Consider the following 25,444-nt stretch of genomic DNA (forward strand, 5'->3'; position numbering starts at 1 on the left):
AAAACACATCACCATAGTTTTATGAAATCAGGGTATTAGAACGCCCCCTCATGCGTAGTGACAGGTGTAATACAATCAATGTTGACAATTTTATTTAACACAAAGAATAACATTGTCTCCTTCGCGAGGGCAGACGCTGACTGCCCCCGTCTCCTGGAACCGTCTGTACCCTGCTAAGACACAACATGGCAGCTACAAGGACTCTTTCATTTGTTAAGACCATCAGTGTGTATTGCTCTAAATCAAGTATATAATATTAAATGAATATTTCTGGATCAGCTACTTCTACTTAAAACATATTAAAACATGACTAAGCACAAAATCACCAAGAATAACATCTTATAAGTGCTGTGTAAGCGCGTGCGGCCTTCCAAGCTCAAAGCCTTTGCCCTCCATAGATCAGCCAGACTCGCGCTGGCTGTAGCTTTTAACCTTTAATTACCTTGAGCACAACTCTAGAATAAGCAACAAACTGCAATGTGTATGGAATGATCATGGTTACATCTGCAATGGAAAATCATGTTATTATTCTGGTACCTGTAAGGAAAAAATCAAACTAAAGTTATCACCATCACTGTAATGCAAAGGATAATGTAAGGTCAAAACTTCAATTTATGTTTAATGCAAAGCTGGTTATATACTTCTGATGAACTAATAATGCCATATTAAAATAATGAATGATAATGAGAAAAACATCCCCTCCTTATTCTACAGTAGTTCAACTCGCCAAGACACATTAACTGGGGGGATGTTTTATTTCACAATTTTAACACAGAGTAAAAAATTTGCATCTGTAAAATTGACATAAAGGGAAAATCATTGTGGAGATTAACTTTCGATATACTTTTTGAAGATGGGCTAATTTAAAGGTTGCGTGTGCAACCTAAACACACAAATTGTGAAGTCGCTTTGACACTTGTCCAGCTTTCACTGTGATTTGAAGATTTTCCAGTGTGAGGAAAATTCAACTTTGTAACATTTTTTTGTTTTTTGAGAAACAAAACACTGAATAGAACTTTGCTTCCAAGAAAATCTTTAATGTTTTTACATCAGGTAAATTAATGTCTAATAATTGTCTGGAATTCAACTTTCTTTTAATCTAAAAAATTGAGTACACGTGCGAAACGATGCGTCCTGTGCACATAAATGACATCTGTGACATTTTGGTGAGCAGAAACAGGTCAAATATTTTGAGCTAAAAAAAAAAAAAATCCACAAATGTAATGAAACTGACATTTACACGAAGTTCAAGAACAAATCTTATTAGACCTAGGTCTTTAACTTTGACTCAGACTCATTCAAATTGGATTTATTTATTCATAATAACACGCTAGAATTATTTAACTTGAGACAGTTTTGGTTTTGTGTCCATCATTAAAAACACCAAAGAGACCAATAACTTCTGATTTTGTTACTCATACACAGACCAGAGCATACATGACTTTAAATAAAAACTGAGAAATCTGCAACTACTTCGTTTCATGTAATAATTCAATGTTTTTTTAAGGAAAGCACAAAAAAGTTGATTGCTAATCCAAAAACAGAGAACTACTGTGAGTACAAGTTTCAGTCTGCAGTTACAGACACACAGCATGCTTTCAGCGAGCTGTCATGCCACAGAGTTTAGATGTCAAAGCGGCGGTTCCTGGTTTGCACAGTCTTCCTGTCGCTGAGGTACATGTTAACGTAGGAGCTTATAAGATCGTCCATCTTGTAGCCCTTTTAACAGAAGAGAGTTATATAAAGAAAAGGAAATGTAGACGAAATATAAACCAAAACTTACAGAGTGTTTCACGTCTTACCAGTGACGTTTCACACAGGAACTTGCTGCCGTTGACTAAATTACCAATAGTCATGTGAAAGTAGGTGCTTCCACTGGACCAGTTAGCAATGCGGTTGAATGGATGAGTTGCCAGAGTTTCCTTCAAAGAAAAAAAAAAAACATGAATAAAAACATGAATAAAATGTTGATATGAGAGAAGGGCACTGAAATTTTTATTGCTCCATAGAGTTTTAGACTTTCTTTAACCTTGGTTTTTGGATGAATGATTGTGAGTCCTTGCTTGCTGATGGCAATTCGCACAATATCTGGAAATTTTTGCTCTGATGTTTGCTGAAAAGAAAGAAAGATAAGCAAATGAGGAAACTGTCAAGCTAGAGTCATGTTGCACTATTTGCAGAAACAGTGCTAAAGACCAGAGGCCCGACAAATAGTGACAGATATCAATAGCGATCAGATAAACACGCTGCCCACGCAGCCAATCTGATAGCTGATACCAAGATAACCATCGTGTGAGCTGCACTCGCTGGAGGCCTCACCTTCACATCAAAGAAAGCACAGCCAAATGTCGGCCAACGGTGAACCGCCTTCAGGAACGCCACCTTAGCTTCATCAGCTGTCATTCCAGTTTGTTTGTTAAATGAGGCGGTAATGTTCTGAAAATGAAAGTACAGATGTATCACAGAGTGAAACAACACCTTCAAGTGACCACTGCCTCTAATGAGGTTAATGGTTTTCTAGCATTAACACTGATGATTAAGAGGGAAGGAAAAAACCAAACCTACATGACCCTGTTTGTAAAAGCGAACCCTAAACCTAATAAGTGGTCGAGCCACCCTTAGCAGCAACAACTGCAACGAAGAGTTTGCGATAACTGGCAGTGAGTCTTTTGGTTCACTCATCTTTGCAGAATTGTTGTAATTCAGCCACATTGGAGGGTTTGCAAGCATGAACCACCTTTGTTTTTTCTTAAGAGACTCAGAGGTGGACTTGCTGGTGTGTTTTGGATCATTGTCCTGCTGCAGAACACAAGCATGCTTCAGTTTGAGTCACGAACAGATGGATGGACATTCTTCTTCAGGATTTTTCGGTAGACGGCAGAATTCATGGATCTGTTTATCACGGCAAGTCTTCCAGGTCCCAGCCCCAGACCGTCACACTACCACGCTACACCACAGAGTATTTTCCCAAAACTCTCAGGGATCATCAAGATGTTTTCTGGCAAAACTCAGACGAGCCTTTGTGTTCCTTTTGCTCAGCAGTGGTTTTGGTCTTGGAACTCAGTCTCTTTCATATGGTGTAGTTATGAACTCTGACATTAACCGAGGCAAATGAGGCCTGCAGTTCTTTGGATGTTGCTCTGGGGTCTTTTGTGGCCTGTTGGATGAGTTGTCAATGCGCTCTTGGAGTACTTTTGGTAGGCTGGTCATTCCTGTTTCAGGTTTTCTCCATGTGCGGATAACGGCTGTCATCGTGGTTCACTGGAGCCCCAAAGCCTCGGCTTTGTAACCCTTTCCAGACTGATAGATGTCAGCGACTTTGTTTCTCAGCTGTTTCGTTGGATTGTGACAGAATTTATGGATCCACGTTGTGCTGCTTTTGGAGATCTTATGTCTTATGTTTGAGATATTATGTTGCTTTTTTTCCCCTGTGTGTCTTGCTTCCAAATTTTATTGTGCAAGCAACTGTACATTGACAATAAAAGTTGTAAGTTCTAAGATCTTTTAGCCTGCTTCAGTTTGTCGCACAGGATCTATTTAAGTGACTAGTTGATTCAGCAGGTGTGGCATTAATAAGACCTGGGTGTGTTCAGTGTAAGTGAACTCAGCTTTGTAAAAAAAATGGTTTGGACATATGCAAAAAAGGGATAGTGGATATACTGGACGAAGATAACATGTCTTTTGTCCTGTTTTCCTTCTCTTGCCACAACCAGCCATAGCAGATGGCCCCGCCCCTCCCTGAGCCTGGTTCTGCCGGAGGTTTCTTCCAGTTGAAAGGGAGTTTTTCCTTCCCACTGTCACCAGAGTACTTGCTCACAGGGGGTCATATGATTGTTGGGTTTTTCTCTGTATGTATTATTGTAGGGCCTACCTTACAATATAAAGCACTTTGAGGCTACTTTTGTTGCGATTTGGCGCTGTAAAAATAAAATTTCATTGAACTGAAGAGAACGTTTAAGATGACGCTGGCTGCAGGAGTTAAAAAGGAAGACAACAGAGATTTATTGTGGATGTAGTAAAAGAGGAAATGCAGACAGAGAAGGATGCCCTGTGATAGGGTGAGATAGAAGCAAGCCGTCCTACCTTCTTCCACTCATTTTCAGACATAGCCTTCAGCTGGTCAGTGGGCACCAGCTCCTTCAGCAATTTGGGAATCATGACTAACTGGTTCTTATCATTGTTGACCTTTATGCAGAAGAGCAGAGCCGCAATTTTGAGCATTTCCTCTTTGGTGCACACATGATAGCCTCTTAGGTATTTGGGTAACTCCTGGAAATTAGAAAGACATTTCGTTAACTTATTTTTTAACAGGTCTTGGCCAAAGTTTCACTTTTTAACCGAGTATTCAAAACGTTTTTCAGTTGCAGGCAACTGTTACTAGATTTTAATCGCCAACTCCATCTTTGTGTGAGGAGGAATTGTGTTAATGGAAACATCTCGCTTCATATCAGCTGGAAAATTGGAAAATGAGACATCATTCAAATGTACCTGAGGGAAATGGAAGATAAGATCTGCTTTTGTGTCTCTGCCAGGGATCACGTTAAACCACAACTTCCTCATGAAGAACACAGTATAGTTGACCAGCCCACCTGCGGAACACACACGAGCACAGAGGTTTGTACAGGTGTATAGTAGACCATTTAAAGTCCCGCCGTCATTCTAATCAGAAGATGATTTATTACCATCAATCCTTTTCACACTCTTGGACCAGTCAGTGATTTGCCTCAGACTGTCAAAGAAGTAGTCTGTCTCATTCAAACTGAGAAACTGAAACAGAATAAAAAAACACAACAACAGGCTGGTTTTTGTTCATCAAAGATGCCAGACCGTCTATTGTATAAATGTATAAAAATACTGAATGAACCTTGTCATTTGTTTTGACAAAAATGCTGAAGCCATCTGCTGAAGACAGTTCGAGCTTCCTGGAAATGTTCAGAATCAGATCCTTGATCCTGGTGTTGGTGGCCACTTCAAATATCTGGAGAAGGATGAGATTAATCTCAGATAACACCAAAATGCAATCTCCACCCAGCAATGGCCTTTTCTGGTTTCATTAAAAGAGTTGGTGTTTTTACCTCATCTGTGTCATTAGGGAAGTGGATTTTGTGGCGGATCTGGGTGCTGTTTTGTTGGATGGCATCTAACTCCACATGGTGAGGTGGGAGCTTCCTGGGCTCCATCCTAGAGCAGAACAACAATTATTAGGTACCTGCCTTTTTGTTCTTTTTCCTAACAGATAAGTCCAAAGGTTCAGTGTTTCTAAAGCAACTGACTTTTCTTCTTAGTACCACCTCAATTTAGGTTAAATGCTAAATATACCACCTGCCTAACAGTCTGTTGGCCCCCCTTTTGCTGCCAAAACAGCCCTGATGCATTGAGGCATGGACTCCACTAAACCCCTGAAGGCCTGCTGTGGTATCTGCACCAAGACATTAGCAATAGATCCTTCAAGTCCTGTAAGCTCTGAGGTGTGGTCTCCATTGCCCATTGCTCTGTGGTTAAGTTCAGATGCTCATGTGCCCATTTTTGGTGCTTTCGGCGGTGGAGAGGAGTCACCATGGCTACCCTGACTGGTCTGTGGAAGCCCCATATGCAACAAACTGTGATGTACTGTGTATTCTTACATTTTTCTATCAGAACCAAATTGCCAACTTTTTTTTTTGGCAATTTGCGCTACAGTGGCTACAAGCTGGGATAGGCCAAGTGGATGGATGGATGGATGAGCCAGCCTTCAGTCTCATACATCAGTGAGCCTTGGCCAGCCATGACCTTGTCGCTGGTTCACCACTGCTCCTTCCTTGGACTTGGACACTTTTACAGATACTGACCACTGCAGACTGGGAACACCCCCAAAATGTTCTGATCCTCATGCCTGCCATTTTTCCTGCTTCTACATCTACTTTGAGGACAAAATGTTTACTTCCTCCGTGATATATCCCACACAGTAACAGGTGCCACGATGAGGAGATAATCTGTGGTATTCGTTTATGCCTGATTGGTGTATATAATTAATGAGCCAAAAATGTAATGTTACTCCAGTACCAAAAAGCATGTGGTCTTGGACTTCTTGGAATATGAGTGTGAGTATATGAGAATATGAGTAATTTAGAGATATGAACATATATTTTAAGGAGGCCACAGACTCAAGTGTACCCCATAATTCCAGTCAGTTGATCTCTTTACCACCTCACATTAGCTGTTCAGCTAATGCATTCAGGACATGCTATTTAAACTGCTTTAGTCTTTCTACAGTTACTTCTCCTTTTGCAATCCTTTTTGTAACCCACCTCCAGCGCAGCTCCTCCTTTTAATGCTTTTTCTGACCTTACCATTTATACCTATAGACGTTCACTTAGACCACACCTCACCTAATAAAGTTTGACACATGCTTGTTGGGAAGGTCACAGAACAAAGAGACAAACACTTCATGGAGCTTGTTGATATTCATCAGCATTGCCTCGAAGTCACATTGACCACACTTAACAGACCTACGTCTAACATTCAAATGATGTAAACAAAGTACTGGCTGCAACACTTTGCATTTCTCCACATTTCTGACCTAGTATCTCTGCTTTGTTGCAATAGGTGACTAAAGGGAGCCCAGTACGGGCATGATTATTCAAATTCACAACTCCATATTTTCATTTTTGGATTCTACTAGAGTAGCTTTACATGACTTTTATTTCCTTTACGCCACAGTTCTTCCGATTCACTGCCCCTTGTAAATAAGACTTGCAAAGCATGTGGGCAGGTCTTCCAAATGCCTGAGATTTCAGTAACATCGTAGAAAAAAACTGTGTGAAACTGAGCATTTAGCAGTCCCCTTGCTTCCTTGTATATACCACATTATGTGAAAAAGTTTAACATGAATGTCCACCACAGCAAAATGAGACATAAGACAGGAAATCGTGTAAATCATCATGGTTGTCTTTTAACTTCACTTTCTTCTTTTGTCCTAAGAAAAAGTAGAATTATTCCCCCCTTTGTTGTGACCAGTATGCTTGTGTTTGAATGATAAATGTTTTCTTTCTGTATTTTCTGATTACTAATAAAAGCTTTAATAACAAATGAGTCTCTGCAAGCCTGTTAGCATTATGGAGGAAAGCCTGGATGCAAATCAGATATATTTATAACTGAGGTCATGCAAATTCTGAATGTGGTCCTTTCACTGTGAAGATGATGCAACACATTTGTACGAAAAGGACTGTGTTCATCACCGCAAGCAGGTTCTGCACAACTTGATCTCAGTGAATCTATAAAAAGAAGTTAAATTATTTGACATTTCCTTTTCACACCTGAGGGAGGGTGATGCAACTTTCAGTCCTTTTTTACTCTTTAAACCAACTTTAAACGAGAAGCAGACTCTATCGACGCATTCTTCCTGTCGCACACTCAAAAGCGTCTCTGTGTTTATGTGTGATACATAATACAGGCCAGCGTGCGGTACAAACCTCAGAGAGCTCTGCATGCGCTGCAAACAGTCAGAGGCAAGTGGCTCTCTGCGTCGCGACTCCAGAAATCGCTGAGCATGTTTCAGAAGAGGCTGACTGGGAGGAAACAGGCCGCAGCTTAGCCACATCAGCTGCCAGCCATGCTCCATGCTTAACCTGGGTGAAGAATAGAAAAAATAATAAAGAAAATTTCTATCCCGGTCGCTCCTGCACTGAAACAAAGAAGGGCTACCTTCAAAACCTCCAATATTTTACCCTTCAAGTGTCTGAGAAGGCACATATATATTATATTTATTTATATCTTGTGATATTTTGAACAGTTTGTCCTTCCATGAGCATCTTATGCAACATCATGGAAAGTTGTGTGGAAATGTGTACATGTATTTTTTAACATTATAGGCTTATATACTGTTTAAATTTTCCACTTCTCACTGTTTTGGAGTGATCCATGACTAACAGACCAAGAAGACTGAGAGAGAACTTAATAACCGGAGCGTGCAGAGCAGACAGGCAGGCTGTGGACAGAAACTACTCTCAGTTCATTCTTGCAACTGTGACTGTGTGATTATCTGTCAGGTGAGTTTCTGCATGCATCGCGTCTTACAAATTTTTGGATGCATGTACACAGGAAATAACATGTTTACCGGTTGTTATTGTTGGTCATCTGCTTCATGATCTGGCAGTAAATCTCATCCCTCAGAGCATCGTGTTTAGTGGCGGGGCTGAAGATTTGGTCAGTGAGTTCGAGGGGATTCTGCTGCTGCTTGGTGGGGTAATCACCCATGTACTTCAGGATTGGTACACAGCAGTCAAGGATGGCTAACAATGGTGGATTTTGAACAGCTGAGGTTACAGAAATACCTTTCTGTAACATCCCATTAGTCAGTATCTGTTTTCCCCCCTCTTATATTTCAAGACCTTGCAGCTGTCTCGTGGTTTCAGTTCTTCTTCTGTGTACTACTTATTACTACTCTGGTTTCCAACTTTCCTTGCTTACTAGGTTCTGGGCTTAAAATAAACAAAAAGAGTTAGAAGAAATATGAATATGTCCAGAGAAAGAAGCAGGTAAATTTTATGACTTCATTTTGTTTCATGTTGAGGTGTTTAGCTAATATCTGTCCACTAAGGTTTACTGCAGGCTTTACGTGACTGAATGCAGGGCCAGATGCCACTGTGAAAATGGCAGCTGAATAGCAGAAGATGATTGCAAATGTTCTATTAGGTTAGCACCACCTAGTGTGTCTGCCTTTTAGTAGCATCGTCGTCATCAAGCGGCAACCTGTGAAACGGAAAAATGAAACCAAAGAGGAAGTGCCAAAAAAACTGCAGTTTCGTGAGGCTGGCGAGTCGCAGTCCCCACAGACCGCTGTGTTAAAATGTCCACTTTACAGCAGAAATGAACATGTTACAGCCTGCCGCTGTTTCAGACTCTGTGGATAGTTTCACCCTTCATAACAAATCTTTATAACTCCACCTGGACACTGGAGTTAGGAGTATGCCCACTTTGATTGACTGGTGTGCTGATGCTGATCGCTGTGTGCTAGGCCTCGCCTGTGACTGAGAAACCTTATGCTGTTAATGACTTGACATGCCCTAAAACACAACGCACTTTAAACTAACTTAAATTAGAATCATGTTCTATAAAATAAGACTTAAATCTAGTGATAGAGACCATAAACTCATAAGGAAAGTGTTTGCTGGGGTCATAAGTCGCGTATAAAGTAAGATCATGCGCTCATAGAGCTCTGCACAATTAGACTTGTTGCCCCCTGCTGGCCATTGCAAAGAATGCAGCTTTGTTTTCCACTTTTTAGACCCAGAGGCTTTGCCCAGCTTCTTTGTTAATGGTTTACCATGTAAAAAAAATTGGTGAAAATTTTTTTAATTATTGCATCTTCTAGTATCCAAAGGATATCAGTGAAAGCTAGACAGGCTTTGTGGGTGAACTCTGGGTGGCCTCCAAGCTTCTTGAGTAGTGGCTGTCTTATTGGCTCTCTGGAGTGGACCCACAACCTTTCGGGTGCAGCATTCCTAGCGATCACCTGACGGTTCACATCCTTAATGGGCTGCCTGGAAAGAGGACAAAGAGTGGTGCTGTCAGTACTGTTTCACTGATCTGCTGGTGAAAAAAGCCAGCAGAAGAATGGACGAAATTTTCAGATACCTGAAATACTCGACAGAGAAATCTTTCAGTGAATAAGGAGCAATTCTCCCCACTGTGCCTGTTTCTTTCATGGTGGCCTGTATGATGTCCTTCCTCTGGTTTGGTGAGAGGTTGATGAGGTTCTGAAAAAAAAGGAAACACCCACCGCATTTAGTCTTCATGCTAGCAAAAAGGTCTATAACTGAAAAAAATGGAGGCAGGTGCTGAACTGACAGCAAGACAGTAATGAAAGTGAAAACAATGAAAAGTTATATATATATATATATATATATATATATATATATATATAGATAGATAGATAGATAGATAGATAGATAGATAGATAGATAGATAGATAGATAGATAGATATGTCTTCATGTGTGTTGTGATATCATAAAAATGTTTCATATCACTAATTTCTCAGGCTTTTTTTTTTTTTCCAAAATTTGGTCAATTGTACGTTGATTCACGTTTATTCTGATTTGATTGGCTGCTCCGTACCATGACCTCGTTGGTGGGTTTGCTGAGCGTTGGCAGGATTGTGATGGCATCGATGGGGACGGCCCCGGTTTGTTTCGTGCGATCGTTTTGGCCCTTAACCCAGCCGTGGTCCTGAGAGAAATCATTGTCTTTAATGAGCATGATGAGCTCTCCTTTCTTGAAGCTGAGGAACGTGGCGTCTTCTGGAGAGGATTGAAAAACAACTGAGAAGTCAGTCAGTTAATAATCAGGAGAAATTAATTCAAAGGAAGAGGAAGTGGGGCACTGACCTTGCTTCTCGACTTCTTTCAGGGCCACGGCGTACTGCGAACGCTCCGTCAGCCCACTGACAAACATGGTAATCAGCTCGGCCATGTCCGCCGCTGAGGGGCCGCTCAGGGTGAAGTCTCCTTTCAGCGTCATCAGAGACACGGCCTGGCCAGATTTTTTAACATTCCTGAGAACCACCACCGAGCCAAAAACACGATTAAAGCATTCCTCTTTTAGCAAATTCAACAAGTTATTAAAAAAACAAATTGTTTATGGAACAATTTTCTGAAAATATCCAATATTTCCTTCACGATTACAGTTGCAAAAAGACAAAATTGTCTTGCCTTATAATAAATATTCAAGACTGTGATTTAAAGCTAAAAAGACTTTAAAATAGGTCAAATGTTTTTATTAAAGATTTGTCCTTTAAGGAGGACAGAAGAACAAAAACAAATCTTGTTTATCTTTTATCTTGTTCATAGTTTTTGGGAGCCAGAATTTCACAGATAGCGCATCCGTGTTAACAAGAGTATACCTTCAGGTAATCTTGTTTCCCTCTTGGATTCTCCTGAACAAAGCCTAAACAGGTTTACCTCACAGCGTTGACAGCCATTACTTCTGGGAAGGAGAGTTCTGCCAGCCTCTTCTCTCGCTCATCCAGGAATGTGATTCCTGTCCAGTTTATGGCCACAATAAACTTGCTCTTTGGCAGTGGAGGGCCTGGGAACATCATGGAGAAACTGATCATTTCCTGTTCCTGAGAGTTTAATCTAAGCTGTTTAAGATATTAAAATAATGCAGAAAATATGAAATATATCAGTGAAAAGCAGCAGTAGTGGCCGAGTTTAACGACAATAAGGGAACTGCAACAATGAGTCAGTTTGGTGCCATTTTAAAGCAGAAAGGCTGATTGTTGCTTGCTCACAAATTTGACAATTTGCTGCTGACAATCTGAACACTCGTAAGTGTTGAGCCTCAAACAGAGCATAAAAAAATTAAAATAAACAAGAATTAAATGATAACTACCCCCCCAGCCTCAAGCAACGGTTCTTTTTTACGGTTTGATTTTAACTTAAAGGTTTACACTTTTATGTACAAGGAACAAAGACGCCTACCTGAAAGTTTGGCAACCTCAAAGAACCTGGAGAAGAAGATGGGCCACTTCTGTCGAGCGTAATCGACTATCTCCGCCTTCAGCGAATCCGTCTTTTGTTTGGAACTCACATACGAGCCCTGTGACCGGATTACAAAGACAAAAGAAATGATTCTACCCACAACATTTTTTTAACCCTCTATGTGTTACAGCATGTGATCCAGGATGCGACTGACCTGAGCATAGGCAGTGCTGACCATCTGCACCCAGTTACTCTCTGTCTTGGTCTCCAGCAGAGAGTTACTGATGCAGTCCTGCACAACATCCTTCACGTTTTCTGGGCGGCTGTCCGATCCGTGTTGGATGTACAAATGTTTTGCAGCGAGGTCGACATAGTCGTCCTCCTGGGGAAGTGAAATGTGGGAAAAACTCACGTTAGAGGTGTACGGCAGGAATGCTTAGTTGAATCCTTGGTTACAATACAAGCAATAGGAGCGCACCTTTTGACACTGGTACTCTCCAGACTTCAAGCCATGGATGATCTGCTTGTAGATGAGGTCTGTGCTGAGCTTGTCGTCACTGCAGTTATGCCAGGGGGTGAAGATCTCTTTACGGAAGATGAGACGCCAGGGGGCGTGCTGCTCCTGGCCTCCCCTCCTCTTTGTGTCCTGCTCACACCGGGAGATGGCGTCCATCACGTGCTCCCGGCCGCTGCCCAGAGCCCACACCTTCAACGCAGCTTACCGTGTTAATATCTATCCATTTATTGACATACTTGTATTCATATTTAACTCGTACAATTATCAGGGAGGCATGTAACCAGTATGACCATCACTTGAAAATAACTACACTGCAAGCATCCCATCATGATTTTTTGTTTTTACTGTGTATTCTGGGTCACCTCTGTGCTTCTTTCCCTTAGAGCCTCTTTTTTTTTTGCACGTGCTTGTATTTTTTGTGACTTCCTGCTCGCATTAGTGTTTGCACAATACGGAAATAATCAGAGCTTGGTTGAATTCTCCAAATCTAAAGAAAGATGCTTCTTTTATTACCTCCTTTACCAGAGCATGCTCTGGAGCATTGTTTATGAAAGGAAGGTAGATAAGACTGGTCCCCAATTCAGAGCATTTACAAACAGGAATAATATAAATCAATAAAAAGCTGTTTAAGTCACACCGTAAGTCGGGTTTGACTGAGTGGAAAACTAGGAAGGTTTCAGATATTCCTTTCATGTAAAAAAAACCAAAACAACAAATTTTAACTGGCTTTATTTACATTTTTTCTGTTTTTCTTTTGCTTCTTCTCGTTCCTTTCTGCCACGGAAATCAAAGGCTTAGGTCTGAGCGTTCGGCTCTGTCAACAAGTTATTTCTGGTAATGAGCGTTTTTGCACTGCAAAGTGAAAAAAATCCTCACTCACTAACGCTTTTGGGCCCTGCATCTTCACAGCTCATAGGGTTTATATTTATGAGCTGTTTATAACAAATTGAGATGAGCGGCTGATAGATGTCTATTCTGGACGCTCTGATTGCCACAGGATGCTTTCCGCATATCAGCTTCCCATTTCAGATGAAAGAATTTGGATCCGTCTGTAAACATGTACCTTTGCATACAAGGCGACGTAGATGGAAAAGCCAAAGCTGTCTTTGAGGTTGATTTTGTTGGAGATAAGCTGGCAGATCTCTTTAGACGTAGATGCTGAGTCGACGGGGAGGTTAATGGAGCGGTTGTCCATAAGCATCACAGTCACAACTATGGGCTTTTTTGTCTTGGTGGCCTGTCACGGTGCAGGAAATAAACATGTTAGTTAAGTGGAAATCACAGTTTGTGCATATTTTCTGCACCTTAAGTTAGTAGCTTACTCAACTTACACAAAAACATTTTTCAACTGTAAAGGAATATATCTAGAAACATGTGCGGTTTAATTTTTCAATGAGATTTCAGATGCCGCATAATTCCAACTGAGCCCAAACCAACACTGTAAATGTGGACTGTGACGTCTCCTGGCAGCATTTTTTGAAATTCTTTTAAAAAGATGTGAGCATGTTACAGGATGTTTGTATAGCTAGTGTCAGCTGCTAATGTAGCATCTCATCAAATTTCAGCACAGAATTTCTTTTCTTTTATAACGATAATGACAGAGTCAGAGAAGTCTGCAGTCATATGCAGTTCTCTGAAAAAGTGCAGCCCTCTAACGTGATGTTTTCTGTGTGTCTTCCACGTGGTTGTGGAGTAATTTTAGCCCTTTAGCTGTTAGACAGATGGCCTCACATTTGACTTTAGAGTACTTTGGCCTAAAGAGGAGACAAAACGCTACGTCCAGATGAACAGAATCAACCTTTGGAGAGGTGCTGTGTATTATTTTTCTGGGAAGGCACCCATCAGGCTAAGGTGTAGATTTAATGCATAAAGTATTGTTGTCATTTAGAGTTACTGAGCATAGATTGAAGGAATTTTGAAAATGCTGCATTTTTCATATGAAGCTGTATAAATCTCAGCACCTGCAGCTCCAGATAGGAGGGAGGCTCCTCTCGTGTGCCGTTCATCACGGTGCGCCGCAGCCTGTCAGCGCAGTAGGACGAGTAGCCGCTCGGAGCCAAGCGGATGAAACTTTGGAGGTACTGCAAAGACAAGAGTAAAAGGTAAAACATCACAGCATTGAAATGCGCACAGCTGTTACGGCTGCTGTACTCACCTTTATAAATCGCTCACTGGGAGGAAAAACGCCCAAACAAAGCGACAGCAGGATCCAACCACGGAAGAAGCCCGTACGATTGTTGTTGTCATGAAGCTGTTTGCAGATCTGACAGTAAATCTCATCTCTGTTGCAGAAAACTGTGTATTAGCAGAAGCTCGGAAAGAGATATCAACAGCGGAGCTATGCGATTTCAAACTTCTGTAACCTGAGGTCAGGCCTGACGATGGCGTATCCAACGATGTAGTGAAGCTTTTCCAGAGAAGTCAGGGGTCTGTCCAGTGTGTCCGACTCTCCAGTCAAGACTTCGGGATCCTCCTTCACAGTCTGCAGAGTGGCAGGCTTGGAAACTTCCGTCTGATCATCTGACTGTTGGAGAAAAATGTAAATGTCCATTAGCTTGGTTAAAAAGTGAACGGCAACAAAATATTCTGGCTTCTGCCTCACCTCCTCCATGATGATCGAGGTTTTTCTGAAGTTTAAACCAGATTTGGGGATTCCATTTTCTTGAACATTTGATACTTTTCTGTTTTTGGACAGTAGGTCAGTGAATGTGGAGCCCTTTCGTCCTCGAGCGCTTGCATCTGGTACAGTGTACACCTTCTGGTTTTGAGGGGTCTGGTTGGGCACAGCAGAAGCCTTCCTGGTTCTTGTCAGGATGTCTATAAAGATGGAGCCCCTTTTGTTTTGTCCTGGTGGCTCAGGGACTGTAGAAGCTTCTGTTTCTTTTCTATTTCTCAGCACCCTCTAAAAAAATGAAAAAGTAAATGGTCAAACATCTCTGGAAACTGGCCCATGATTATCAAAATGAACACTGATTAAATTTGTCAAGTCTCTCCTGCAAGATCATCCTCTAGTGCCATTTTGGACTGCGTCTTGTGCAACAGTGTCTTAGTCCAGTTGGTTTGATGGTCTTACTTGTAATGCATTCTACCTCGCAGTTGTGTGTACTCTTTGATGATGAAAGATTCATGAGAGTGTGAGTGTGGTTAAAAAGAATTTCAAGCGAATCAAGTGTTATAATGTCACATTTAGCCAAAAAGTGCTTTGAGCAGAAAAGCATAAGTCAGACACACAGTGAAACTCACGGCCTTTCATTTATTCCTGCATGCACGCCAATATCCACGTGTAATAGAAGAACAAAAAGCCACAAATAACAGGCGAAAGATTAAGGAAAAGATTATCTACAAAAATGAGTCTACAGCAGTCTTTGAAACAAACCACAGATTAGCCGAGGAAGGCTATTGCAAAGTTTAGAAACTATAACCTCAAAAGCATGATCAGCTCTGATTTTTAATTAGGTGACTGGAACAATTAGGAGACCCTGATCAGGTGATCAGAGAGGCCGGCTGCAGCTATAAGGTATCAGTAGCAGTTTTTATGTGAAAGTTTATGTAAAGAGAAAGTTACAAGAATTGAGATGGGAGAAAATTTAAGTGCTGTCTAGTCATTCTGTACTATTATGTGTCAACGAAGGTTTTACTTTTTTGTTTTTTTTAATAAAAGAGAAAAGACTGAATGAGCTTTTAGATGTAAGACTCTGAATTCAGTTCTCAGTCAAAATAACAGCAAGACTCTTAGCAGTCTTAATTTGATGTTGCTGGGAATGACTGACCCCAGACTGAAAACGAGAACCTCCGTTTTGCCAGGATTAAGATGGAGCAAACTTAAAGACATTCCGTTTTTTGAGGTTTTGATTCCTACCTGATCCAGGCCCACCATGTTGCTGAGACGTCTGTCCTTTCTGGACATCAGCTCCTGTGGCATAAAGCGATCCTGTGAGGAGGGTACCCTAACCTGGGCCCGTTTCTTTGGCTCAGGGAGGTCTCCCATAAACCTCAGGATGATCCACCACACTGTGAGCGAAGCCTGGTGAAAGCACAAAAGAGACATGATTAAACTTTATTAAAAACAGACAGAAACACGTGGAATTATGATGTGTGGTGAACTAAGAGAAGCACCAGAACATCATCTTCATCCTCATGGTAGAGCAGGGGCTGATGAAGCCTCTGTCGGATATGGGTGTGGGTGGCTGCACCCTGGAAGTACATGGAGGCAAACTTGGCGAAGGAGTACTCATCCAGGTCATCATAGTCTTCGTTGGGAAGATCCTCCTCCATCTGGATTTCGTCAATGTCTATCTCTTCAATTATCCGTTTCCCACCAAAATTCTGCAAACACATACAAGCACGTGTGACTCATCGGCTTATATCTAAAAATCATTCAACACCTGCCAAAACATCTGGTTCCAAACCTCATATCCCATGGGTGCCTGCCCCTCCTGCCCTCCTACAGTGTTGGGCATTAAAGTAAGGAAGTCAAACATGTCATCCACCATCTCCTGGTCTGACTGCCGCTTGGCCTCCATCTCTCTCTTCTGTCTCAACACCTCCTCCAAGCGCCTCTGTTTCTCCAGAATGAGCCGCTGTTCCTCTTCTTTCTCTTTAGCAGAGAGGTACATCTGAAAGAGCAAAAACAGTGCTCTAAGCAGGGGGCATCTAACCTTGTTGCAAAAATAAGTCAGACTACATAGAAGCCTATCAGGAAATGAATCAACTGCTCATCCGTAAACACTAAGGTCACAGATCAACTAAAGTTTTGGTCTCAGTCATCAGTTTAAATTGTTCCCTACTACAGCTTGATGTGCATTGTGTAAATTCTGCCCTCACACTGAGTAAACAGATGATAAAGCAGGGTATGTGGCCACTCCTCGCTGGTGACAACAACAGACAAATTACCAAACTTCACAAAGCCATAAAGATAAATGCTTTTATGGATGGAGTAAACTAAAGCAAGGAATAAATACTTGAAATTATGCTCTAACATTATAAAATAAATGTGAAATAAAAACTAAAATAACTGATAGATAGCAGCACAGTGGAAATAAGATGAAACATCGGTGGTGGTACTTACGTCTCTCTTCATCTTTTCGAGAGCTTTTTTCGCCAGTATGCCCCTGGTGTGTGCCTGTAGCAGGATTACAGCCTTCCTCTTGCGCTTCCATTCCTTCCTGGCCAGGTGTCCTCGAACATGGGTCTGTAGCACGAGGGTCGCCTGCCTTCTCTTTTTATATTGGAAGTGGAGCTGGCGAGAGCGAACCTGTGCCTGCAGCCTTGCAAAGCCCAGCTGCACCTGGAATCGGAAGATGAGCGAAGGTTTAAAGCAAGCGACGCCTCCATTTTCACTCGAGTCAATGCTGATTTTTGAAAACGCGACTTGCCACTTTGTACAGCTTCCTGCCTTTGTGTCCTCGCCAGTATTTCTGAATCACGATCGCGGCTGACCTTTTCCTCAGGAATTCTTTCCTTTAGATGGCATGAATCATGCAAATTTGAAGCAGTAATTCACATGTAAGAATACTAAATAAATAAATAAATAAATAAAGCGTAATGCAGATCTAATCCTCCTACCTGTATTTGTAGCCTCTCAGGACTTTCTGGATCAAAAGGGCTTTCACATTTAGTTGTTTTATTCGCTCTACTTCAAGCATTGTGTCATGATGGTCCTGAAAGAAAACAGCAGAAATTACCATTTTATTTCCTTTTCATTTCCTGCGCTGGTTCTTGACTGCTGACGTTCAGACAGTAGTGAGATTCTTTTATGTACTTATGTATTTCTATGCTGGCAAAGCAGAGTGCTCCAATAGATTTTAGTTCTCCTCATCTGTATTGAATTTCTGCGGCACAGTTGATAAGAACAGGCCCTTCTCTGTAAAGGCCGCTTCCTATCAGCAGTGCATGTTTTCAGATTGCCGTACGTTTAAGAAAAATGTGTAGGCAACTGTGTATGTAGGGATAAATACAGACCGCAGAGGTGCACTATGAGACAACCTTGAAGGGCATGTTAGGTTTTTGGAAGTCTATGACTGCTTAGTGCACACATATTTCAGTATTTCAAACCATATACATTCAGCTAAGATTGTTCTTATAAGCTTCCAAACCTTTAGGAATATCTTTGTCTTTCCAGTCTTCCAGTCACCTTCTCCGGTAAGCAGGTTTTCACAAATACTTTCACAGCATTTCTCTTCGCTTTCCTGTTAAACCAGCATTTAAAAAAAAAAAGGAAAAAAAAAGACAACAACATAAATAACATTATATGGAAGACTTTCATTTGGATTTATGCTTACATATGAGTTGGTCATAGAAAGAATTTTGCTGATCAAAACACAGATTTTGTCAAAAACAACTCACGGTATTTGGATCACAGATGGAAGTTCTCAGAAGGACACGATATCGAGTTAGAAACTCATCAAATGTGTAGCGTACAGGATACCCAGCTTTCCGGATCCTGATGGTCTCCATCATACCGGAGTAACGGAGCTGCCGCATGCACAGCTCTCTGTCAAACAGCTGAGACAAAGAGGTACTAAATGAGATTTGAAGCAATTTCTTCTTTTTTTTCCAGTTTTCAAGCATGTTTTATTCTGTTTGAGAGGACCAAGACTGTCTCCTCACCATGGGCTTCTTGAAGTCATTGGGTTTGATGCAGCGGATGAAATACGGCTGGCATGCAGTCAACGTTTTCATCAGGGAATCCAGGGACTGGCGGAACTGACCGCTCAGTGTTGGCACACGCTTCTTGCCATCTGGTACTTGTTGCTAATACAAATAAAGTGCAAATATGTGTAAAAAATTCTATACAGTGATGGTGATGTGAATGGTCAAGTGATAAAAGGCTGCACTAACCCCGGTGTTTCCCTTGGCTGATGTTATGGTCATTTTGGCGTTGGCAATCTTGATGCTACCGGAGGTGGATTTGAGGTCATTACGAAACACCTGTTTCAGGAGTTTGTTGGTGGACTTTTCCAACATCTTAATGAGGTCTGAGCTCAGGGTGTCACGGTTTTTTTCAAGAAAACCTTAAACAAAAACAAAACATTGAGAACATCAGAGGAACATTACCAAAAGAGCAACAGGTTGGCTTTAAATGACTTAAGTGTACCTTGTGAGTCATAGAAGACCTTTCCAGCAAAATGCTCGATTCCAAACTGTGTTTCGTAGTTGTTCTTTGGGGGAAGATAGATGCCACCTTTCTCGTGATACTGGTTCATCTTTTGGAGCAGGGTGGCATCTGTGGCCTGAAAATTAAATTACACTTTTAAAACCCTTCCTTGCTTTGGTCCGTTAGAGAATTTAAAGTACGACGAGGACAAAGACCTTGGGGAAATTGCTTTCCTCGTCAATAAGCGACAGCAAGTTCATGGATTTGCTGGCCAGTACGTCCAGGGTTCGCTGGTTATCTTGGTAGTCAATGTGCTTCCAAACAATGTTTTCACGGGCGTACTCTTCCTGCTCAAGCTTGAAGACGTGCTTGACGAAGAACTGCTGCAGCTGCTCATTGGCGAAGTTGATGCACAGCTGCTCAAAGCTGCAGAAAAAGAAGAAACAAAGACAGAGGCTTAGTAAGAGTACCCACGCAGGCCTGGCCTGAGAACGGAGGACACCAACCTGTTTTTACTAAAGTTCTCAAAACCAAAGATGTCCAGAAGGCCGATGGATTGTTTGGCCTCGTTCTCCTCATCAGGCGGCTTGTAAATGGCACTGTTGATTTTCTCCACAATCCAAATGAAAAGTCTTCCGTATATACCCTGGAACAAATACACGGACACCAGCAATAAAGCTTTTTTTTAACGTGGAAACTGATCTGTGACCAGTTGCTACTGATGATGACTAAATTAACCTATCAGTATGCTGATGGCTAATCTGTAATCGTATCGGCTGGACTCTGTCTCAGAATGGAATTTCTGTGGTGAGAGGTGGCGGGCTGGGGTGGGTATTTTAGTATCCCCTCGGCTTGCTGCCTGTGCTTTAGAGTTTTCCTGGTGGACAAGAGGGTTTGTTCCCTGCACCTTTAGCCCATCGTCTGGGCTTATTCGGGAATGAGAATCTCCGAGTCTGAGGCCATGGTCCTCACCTTGGAAAAGGGTAACAACTCTGGGTCAGGGACGAGTTACTGTCCCAATTGGAGGAGTTTAAGTATCTTAAGCTCTTGTTCACGAGTGATGGGAAAGAGGAGTGGGAAATCGCTGGACTGATTGGTCCATTGCAGTGATGCTGCCACTGTACTGGTCTGTCTTGGTGAAGAAAGAGCTGAGTGTAAAAGTGAAGCTCTCGATTTACCGGTCGATCTACGTCCCTACCCTCACCTATGGTCACAAGCTTTGGTTAGTGACTGAAAGAATGAGATCACAGATTAAAAAGTGGTTGCTCCTCCACATCAAAATGAGCCGATTGAGGTGGTTCAGGCATCTCACAAGGATGCCTCGTAGGCACCTCCTAGATGAGGTGTTTCAGGCATGTCCCATCGGGAGGAGGCCCCAGGTCAGATCCCGGACATGCTGGAGAGATTATATCTCTCAGTGGATAGGGAGAGCGAGGTCTGGGATTCTCAGCTTAAGGTGCCCCCGCGACCTGGCCCAGATAAGCAGAAGAAAATGGACTGGTGGATGGATAAAATTACAATCTACACAGGAAAGTAGTATCTGATTACCTACTTTAAACCATCTAGGCCTATCTTCCTGACTGCTAAAATGAGCTGCAGCGTCACACATTCATTTTACTTTGACAAATGCGTCCCTGCCGTCCATGGCTTGAGCAGAGGTCAGACATTTGGTCACGTGTTCCCTGGCAGTCTGGAAGGAGCGCTGAGTCAGACCTTTCCCCAGTGCTTTGGGATCCACCTGAGGCAACAAGGTAGCACAATCAGACAAGATGATCTCTTAACTCTAGCTGTATCTTCAGAGAAAACGGCACATGCCTCCAAGAGCTCGCTCGCCATTTTGAAATTGGTCGACGTGTGGACGTTGCAGGCTTCCAGATTATCTACGATGGTGGCTGGAATTCCACAGGAAATCAATGTCAGTTACTTGAATGATTGCACCTGTTTCAAAATAATCTTCATTTTTAATGACTGCTTTACCCTCAAAGTCCACATTGCCCAGGTGAAGAATGGCTGCGAGCAGTTTGGAAATTTCCCACAAGTCATTTTCTGTGAATGTGAGAATCTTCAGAGCTGACTGGAAGTGAGCGTACTCCTTCACGTCGTCACGGCCCTCACAGCTGGTGCAGTTACCCTGGTGTGGTCACATGAGTTAAAACTGAATAAGCAGTGAGTTATCAGATCAAACATCCAGGGCACCAGTAATTGTTTCTGTTCAGTTTTGCTATTGAAACTATGACAAATCCCATGAAACTGATATACTGATATTATGGTTACAGAAACCATGACTATAAAGATTTTTAATTTGGTAAAATTAAAAATTAATTTGGTTGATTTTTCCCACCTGCTCCATGTATTTTCAGAAAACATAAATAAATCCAATCTTTAATCTAAACATCACAGTACCATGGTCAGATACTTGTACTCAGCGGCGTTTCCAAGGGAAAGAATCTTCTTCTTTTCTGCCGACATGCCCATCAGCATGTAGTAAAAGATGTGGTAGTTTCTTTCGTCTGGTGCCTGCACATTGATGCATGTGTTCTTTACTACAGGAAAGTTTGGCTTTAACACAATGCTGTTTCCGAAAAGTTCAGCAGACTGAAATTCCCACCTGACGACACACCCTGGACTTCTCCAGCAGGTACTGCTCAATGCGGGCACCTTCAATAGCCCCGCCCTTGGTGAAGCTGATGTCGATGTACTTCCCAAATCGACTGGAGTTGTCATTTCGAATGGTTTTGGCGTTACCGAAGGCTGAGAGGATAAGCTACAGTTAATAAAAGGCAAGTCAAATGACAAAAAGGTGCTGGATAAGACAGCGTACCCTCTAAGATGGGATTTGCTTCTAGGACCTGCTGCTCAATCCAGGAGCGCTGACCGCTCACTGCAGCCAGAAACTGCAGCATCAGCTTGGTGCTCTCGGTTTTCCCAGCTCCCGACTCTCCGCTGATAAAACACACGAGGGGGGTGTAGATGTGATGGATTTCCTGAATATTTTCATAAAGATCTCAAAAGGATTTGGCTCAAAATTAAACTTCAATACATTGATAAAGCAGTTCTGCTTGGATCAGTTCAGATCTTCTCTATTACTCAAGCAGCAAACTCAGGAATAAAATAACAAGGCATTCTAATAAGGAAGCGCATTTTATCTCCAGAAAGACCAGGACACTTAATGAGTCCTGGTCTTTCCTGTTAGAGCATACTTAAAGGATCTTTTTCATTTAGTCACCCAGACTGAATAACAAAGATTTCTGAACTGAAACTTTAGAGAAACTCCAAAACCGAATGCTAGTTTTGGTTATTTCCATTATAATAATAGAAACTGGGCCCTTTTTTGCTGTTTTAGTCTTATGTATATGATGTATTAACGCACCAGTGTCTTTTTTCTTTACATATAGTGCTTCATTTTTTTGAATTCCTAAAGCTTCCAGCATCGGGAAATATTTTCTTGTTAGGTGAATTAGACAAGGATCATGAACAGTCGGCTGAGTATAAAGGTAACAAAAGGCACCCACTATGTTCACTAATTAATATTCAATTAGGTGACAAATGTAAAGTCTGGAGAGACTGAGGACAAATTTTTAACTGGTTCTAGGTTGTAGTTTCTATTAACTGTAACAAGGTAACTGCCTGAAAGAACGCAAATTGTAGGTTATGTCCAAATATTAGTGAATATTTTTACCTTACCTTTAACCTTAGTGGTGATAATGGTGTTACCTTGTTAATACTTCACATTTATTACTTATTGGGCACTTAGGCGCTCCTGTAAAGGTAGCTCTCTCTTTTTCCCATAAACAAAAGCTCCAATTAATCATTTTACTCAGTCCAGCAATCATTTGTTATCTTTTAAAACAGACTTGATAGTAAAAAAAAAGAAAAGAAAAAAGAATGATGTGCAATAAGATGTAATAAATGTATATAATATTTGGAGTACTTAAAATTTCAGCACTAACATGATTTTTAAAGGATTTTATACCATCTCAAACAGATGCTCACTAAAGAAATTGTCAGAATTTAGCCCAGCTAGCTCACGCATGCACCACCTCCATAAAGATTGCAGTCTTAAATAATCTGAATATGTGACACAAATCTTTTCACCTTTAGCGCCTTTATCAAATACTTAGAGGTATTAATGTGAACAACACACAGATAAACACAGAAATATGTGCTGGGGCAACATTTCATAACTCCAATAAATGGGCGAAATTTAAATGCTGAGATGTTTCAATGATCAAAGGAGGAAATGTGGTGGACCTACTGGTGACCATATCCATATATTTGGTCATCTTCTGAAATTAGAGGAATTTGGGGGGGGGGGGAAGGGTTTAAGGTACTTAAACAGGTATTCTACCAAACTTTCATAGAAGAATATCAGAGGGCATTGATGGAAAAACTAAAGAACAGAATTCAATTTAAACCATTCTCCTGACATATAAACACCCCATCATATCTTATAGACCCCAGAGTACCATATCACCCCAACAGAGAACGGTGCTCTCAGACTGCAGGCTTACTGAGACATTTAAAAGTGTAGTCTCTGTTTTTTCCCTGTTTCCCTATAATTTTATATTCCTTGTTCCTATTAAGAAATTTCTACAGTGTATTTGGGATGATTTCACTTAAGCCAAATAGTCTTAAATAACATCCATCAAAACATAATATAATTTAAATCTAGATGTACACGTAGTATAAACCAGTTTTATATGTTTAAACAATCTTTTTATGTGAAGTGTATGTATCTATGTATGATCACAATCTAATAATAAAATTCCAATCAAATGCTTTGATAAAGAATAAACATATTAAAGTGAATACTCTGATTTAAAGTCATCCACTTTACCTTCTCATGCTTTTTTCCTTTGCTGCTGCTGTATCATTTTTTCCTAGTCTCTACATTTATTCATTATAATTCATATAGATGCAGCTTAAAATCGAAAAACCAAGAGTCTGAACTGCATCTGTGACTATATGAGTGGTAAAACTGACATAAAAACCCAACCTGATGACACAGCACTGGTTCTTTCGGTTGCGGCGCATGTTGAAAAAGCAGCTGTCTGCGATGGAGAAGACATGAGGCGGCATTTCACCCAGCCGCCGGTCTGTGTACATGTGCACATGCTCAATAGTGTAGATGGGCAGCAGCTGGTAAGGGTTCACTGCGACCAGAATGGAGCCCGTGTATGTCTTTAAAACAGAGAGCAGCGAGTAAACACGTCGTTATCATGGTGGAAACTCAGCATGTGATACATAACTCTCACAGATTAGTCACAGTAAAAAAAAAAGCAGAGATAAATGCTGAATGATTGCTCGATAAAATAACTGAGAAGTATAAGATAGAGGATATTACACTCAGTATAATTTGCCCCCAGCCTTTCACAGCAGTGTTTTTACACCACAAAAAAGGTCCAATTCATAATTAAACACACGCTCCGTTGAGTTTTGGCGTTGGGACTCATAAACACTGGGTTACTCTCTTTAAACAGAGGCTCATTGGTCTCTATGGAGACAAACAACACAGTGATAAACTGCAGGGCAAAGTCTGAGCCTGAAAGCTGTTCGCATCAAGTAAGCATTTCCATGGATGGTTATGGATGTCATAAAACTAGGCGGCTCTGCAGTGAATCCAGGGAACATAAACTTACATAGATGATTCCTTCCTTGTGTCGTACCAGGAGGTTCCTGAGCAGTCCGGCCTCGTTCAGGTCACCCAGCCTGATCATATCGTCTACGCCGTTCACAGAGGTCGGATGCATGGGCCGGATGCTTTTCTCATTTAACTTCTTGAGCTTGTGTTCCTGTGTGTTTGTTATTAAAGATCTCAAATTACACAGAAGGCAAATACAGCTCTTTTAAAGGCAGATTTCACATTATTGTAAAGAATCTGGCAGGAGCGCAGAGTATCGGTCGGGTTTTTGTACCTTTCCTTCGTCATCGAGCAGCTGAATCTGCCCGGTGTCTGTGACCTTAACCTCCGCCCCAATCGGCACCCCGGTGCCCGTGTCCACCCATACAAAATCTCCCTGTTTGGGTGAATTGGGAGTTATCATGAATAAAAAGGCCTTGTAATGATTTAGGATCATGAATCTTAATTATAGAAACAGAGAACTCATTCCTACCTTGCTCAGGTGCAGCATCGCTGAAATGTGAATTAAATCTGCAACGAAAACATTTTCTTTTCTACTTCTTATGAAGGAAAAGTTACAGCAATCGAACTTAAAACACAATCAATACAGATTTCCTTAGCCATGCTATAAAAATCAGTTTCCACAGTTTTGCACTTGCTCAAGGGTGTTTCAGCCACCCTCCTATTCCACCCCAAAATATTTTTTGTAACCAGTTTTCCAAACATGACAAGCATTATTGTTGATATAATG

General features: G+C 41.4%; 1 protein-coding gene across 1 annotated transcript; it reads right to left on the minus strand.

The window, feature by feature from the left end:
• Window positions 1–1,623: 1,623 nt before the first annotated feature.
• Window positions 1,624–25,204, minus strand: myo7ba (myosin VIIBa). Its single transcript, XM_085348342.1, has 47 exons — window positions 25,187–25,204; window positions 24,989–25,090; window positions 24,713–24,865; window positions 24,070–24,254; window positions 21,895–22,016; window positions 21,682–21,824; window positions 21,477–21,590; window positions 21,051–21,204; window positions 20,889–20,965; window positions 20,692–20,811; window positions 19,580–19,719; window positions 19,289–19,499; window positions 19,074–19,209; window positions 18,818–18,990; window positions 18,587–18,730; window positions 18,323–18,481; window positions 18,073–18,165; window positions 17,543–17,637; window positions 17,353–17,437; window positions 17,046–17,264; window positions 16,387–16,593; window positions 16,094–16,303; window positions 15,837–16,001; window positions 14,580–14,879; window positions 14,341–14,501; window positions 14,133–14,259; window positions 13,939–14,058; window positions 13,041–13,214; window positions 11,939–12,166; window positions 11,675–11,842; window positions 11,461–11,578; window positions 10,939–11,065; window positions 10,366–10,532; window positions 10,097–10,278; window positions 9,616–9,737; window positions 9,367–9,521; window positions 8,096–8,249; window positions 7,452–7,607; window positions 5,076–5,181; window positions 4,865–4,978; window positions 4,683–4,767; window positions 4,489–4,589; window positions 4,084–4,269; window positions 2,320–2,436; window positions 2,030–2,113; window positions 1,803–1,922; window positions 1,624–1,719 (listed from the first exon to the last, which is right to left on the minus strand). The coding sequence occupies exons 1-47, from the start codon at window positions 25,202–25,204 to the stop codon at window positions 1,624–1,626; spliced, it is 6,693 nt and encodes a 2,230-aa protein (XP_085204468.1).
• Between the last annotated feature and the right edge of the window lie 240 nt (window positions 25,205–25,444).

The sequence above is a fragment of the Diplotaxodon limnothrissa genome, linkage group LG23 (assembly GCF_057381915.1).
Source record: "Diplotaxodon limnothrissa isolate DT_005_m linkage group LG23, D_limnothrissa_male_GT1.1, whole genome shotgun sequence".
Taxonomy (NCBI): domain Eukaryota; kingdom Metazoa; phylum Chordata; class Actinopteri; order Cichliformes; family Cichlidae; genus Diplotaxodon; species Diplotaxodon limnothrissa.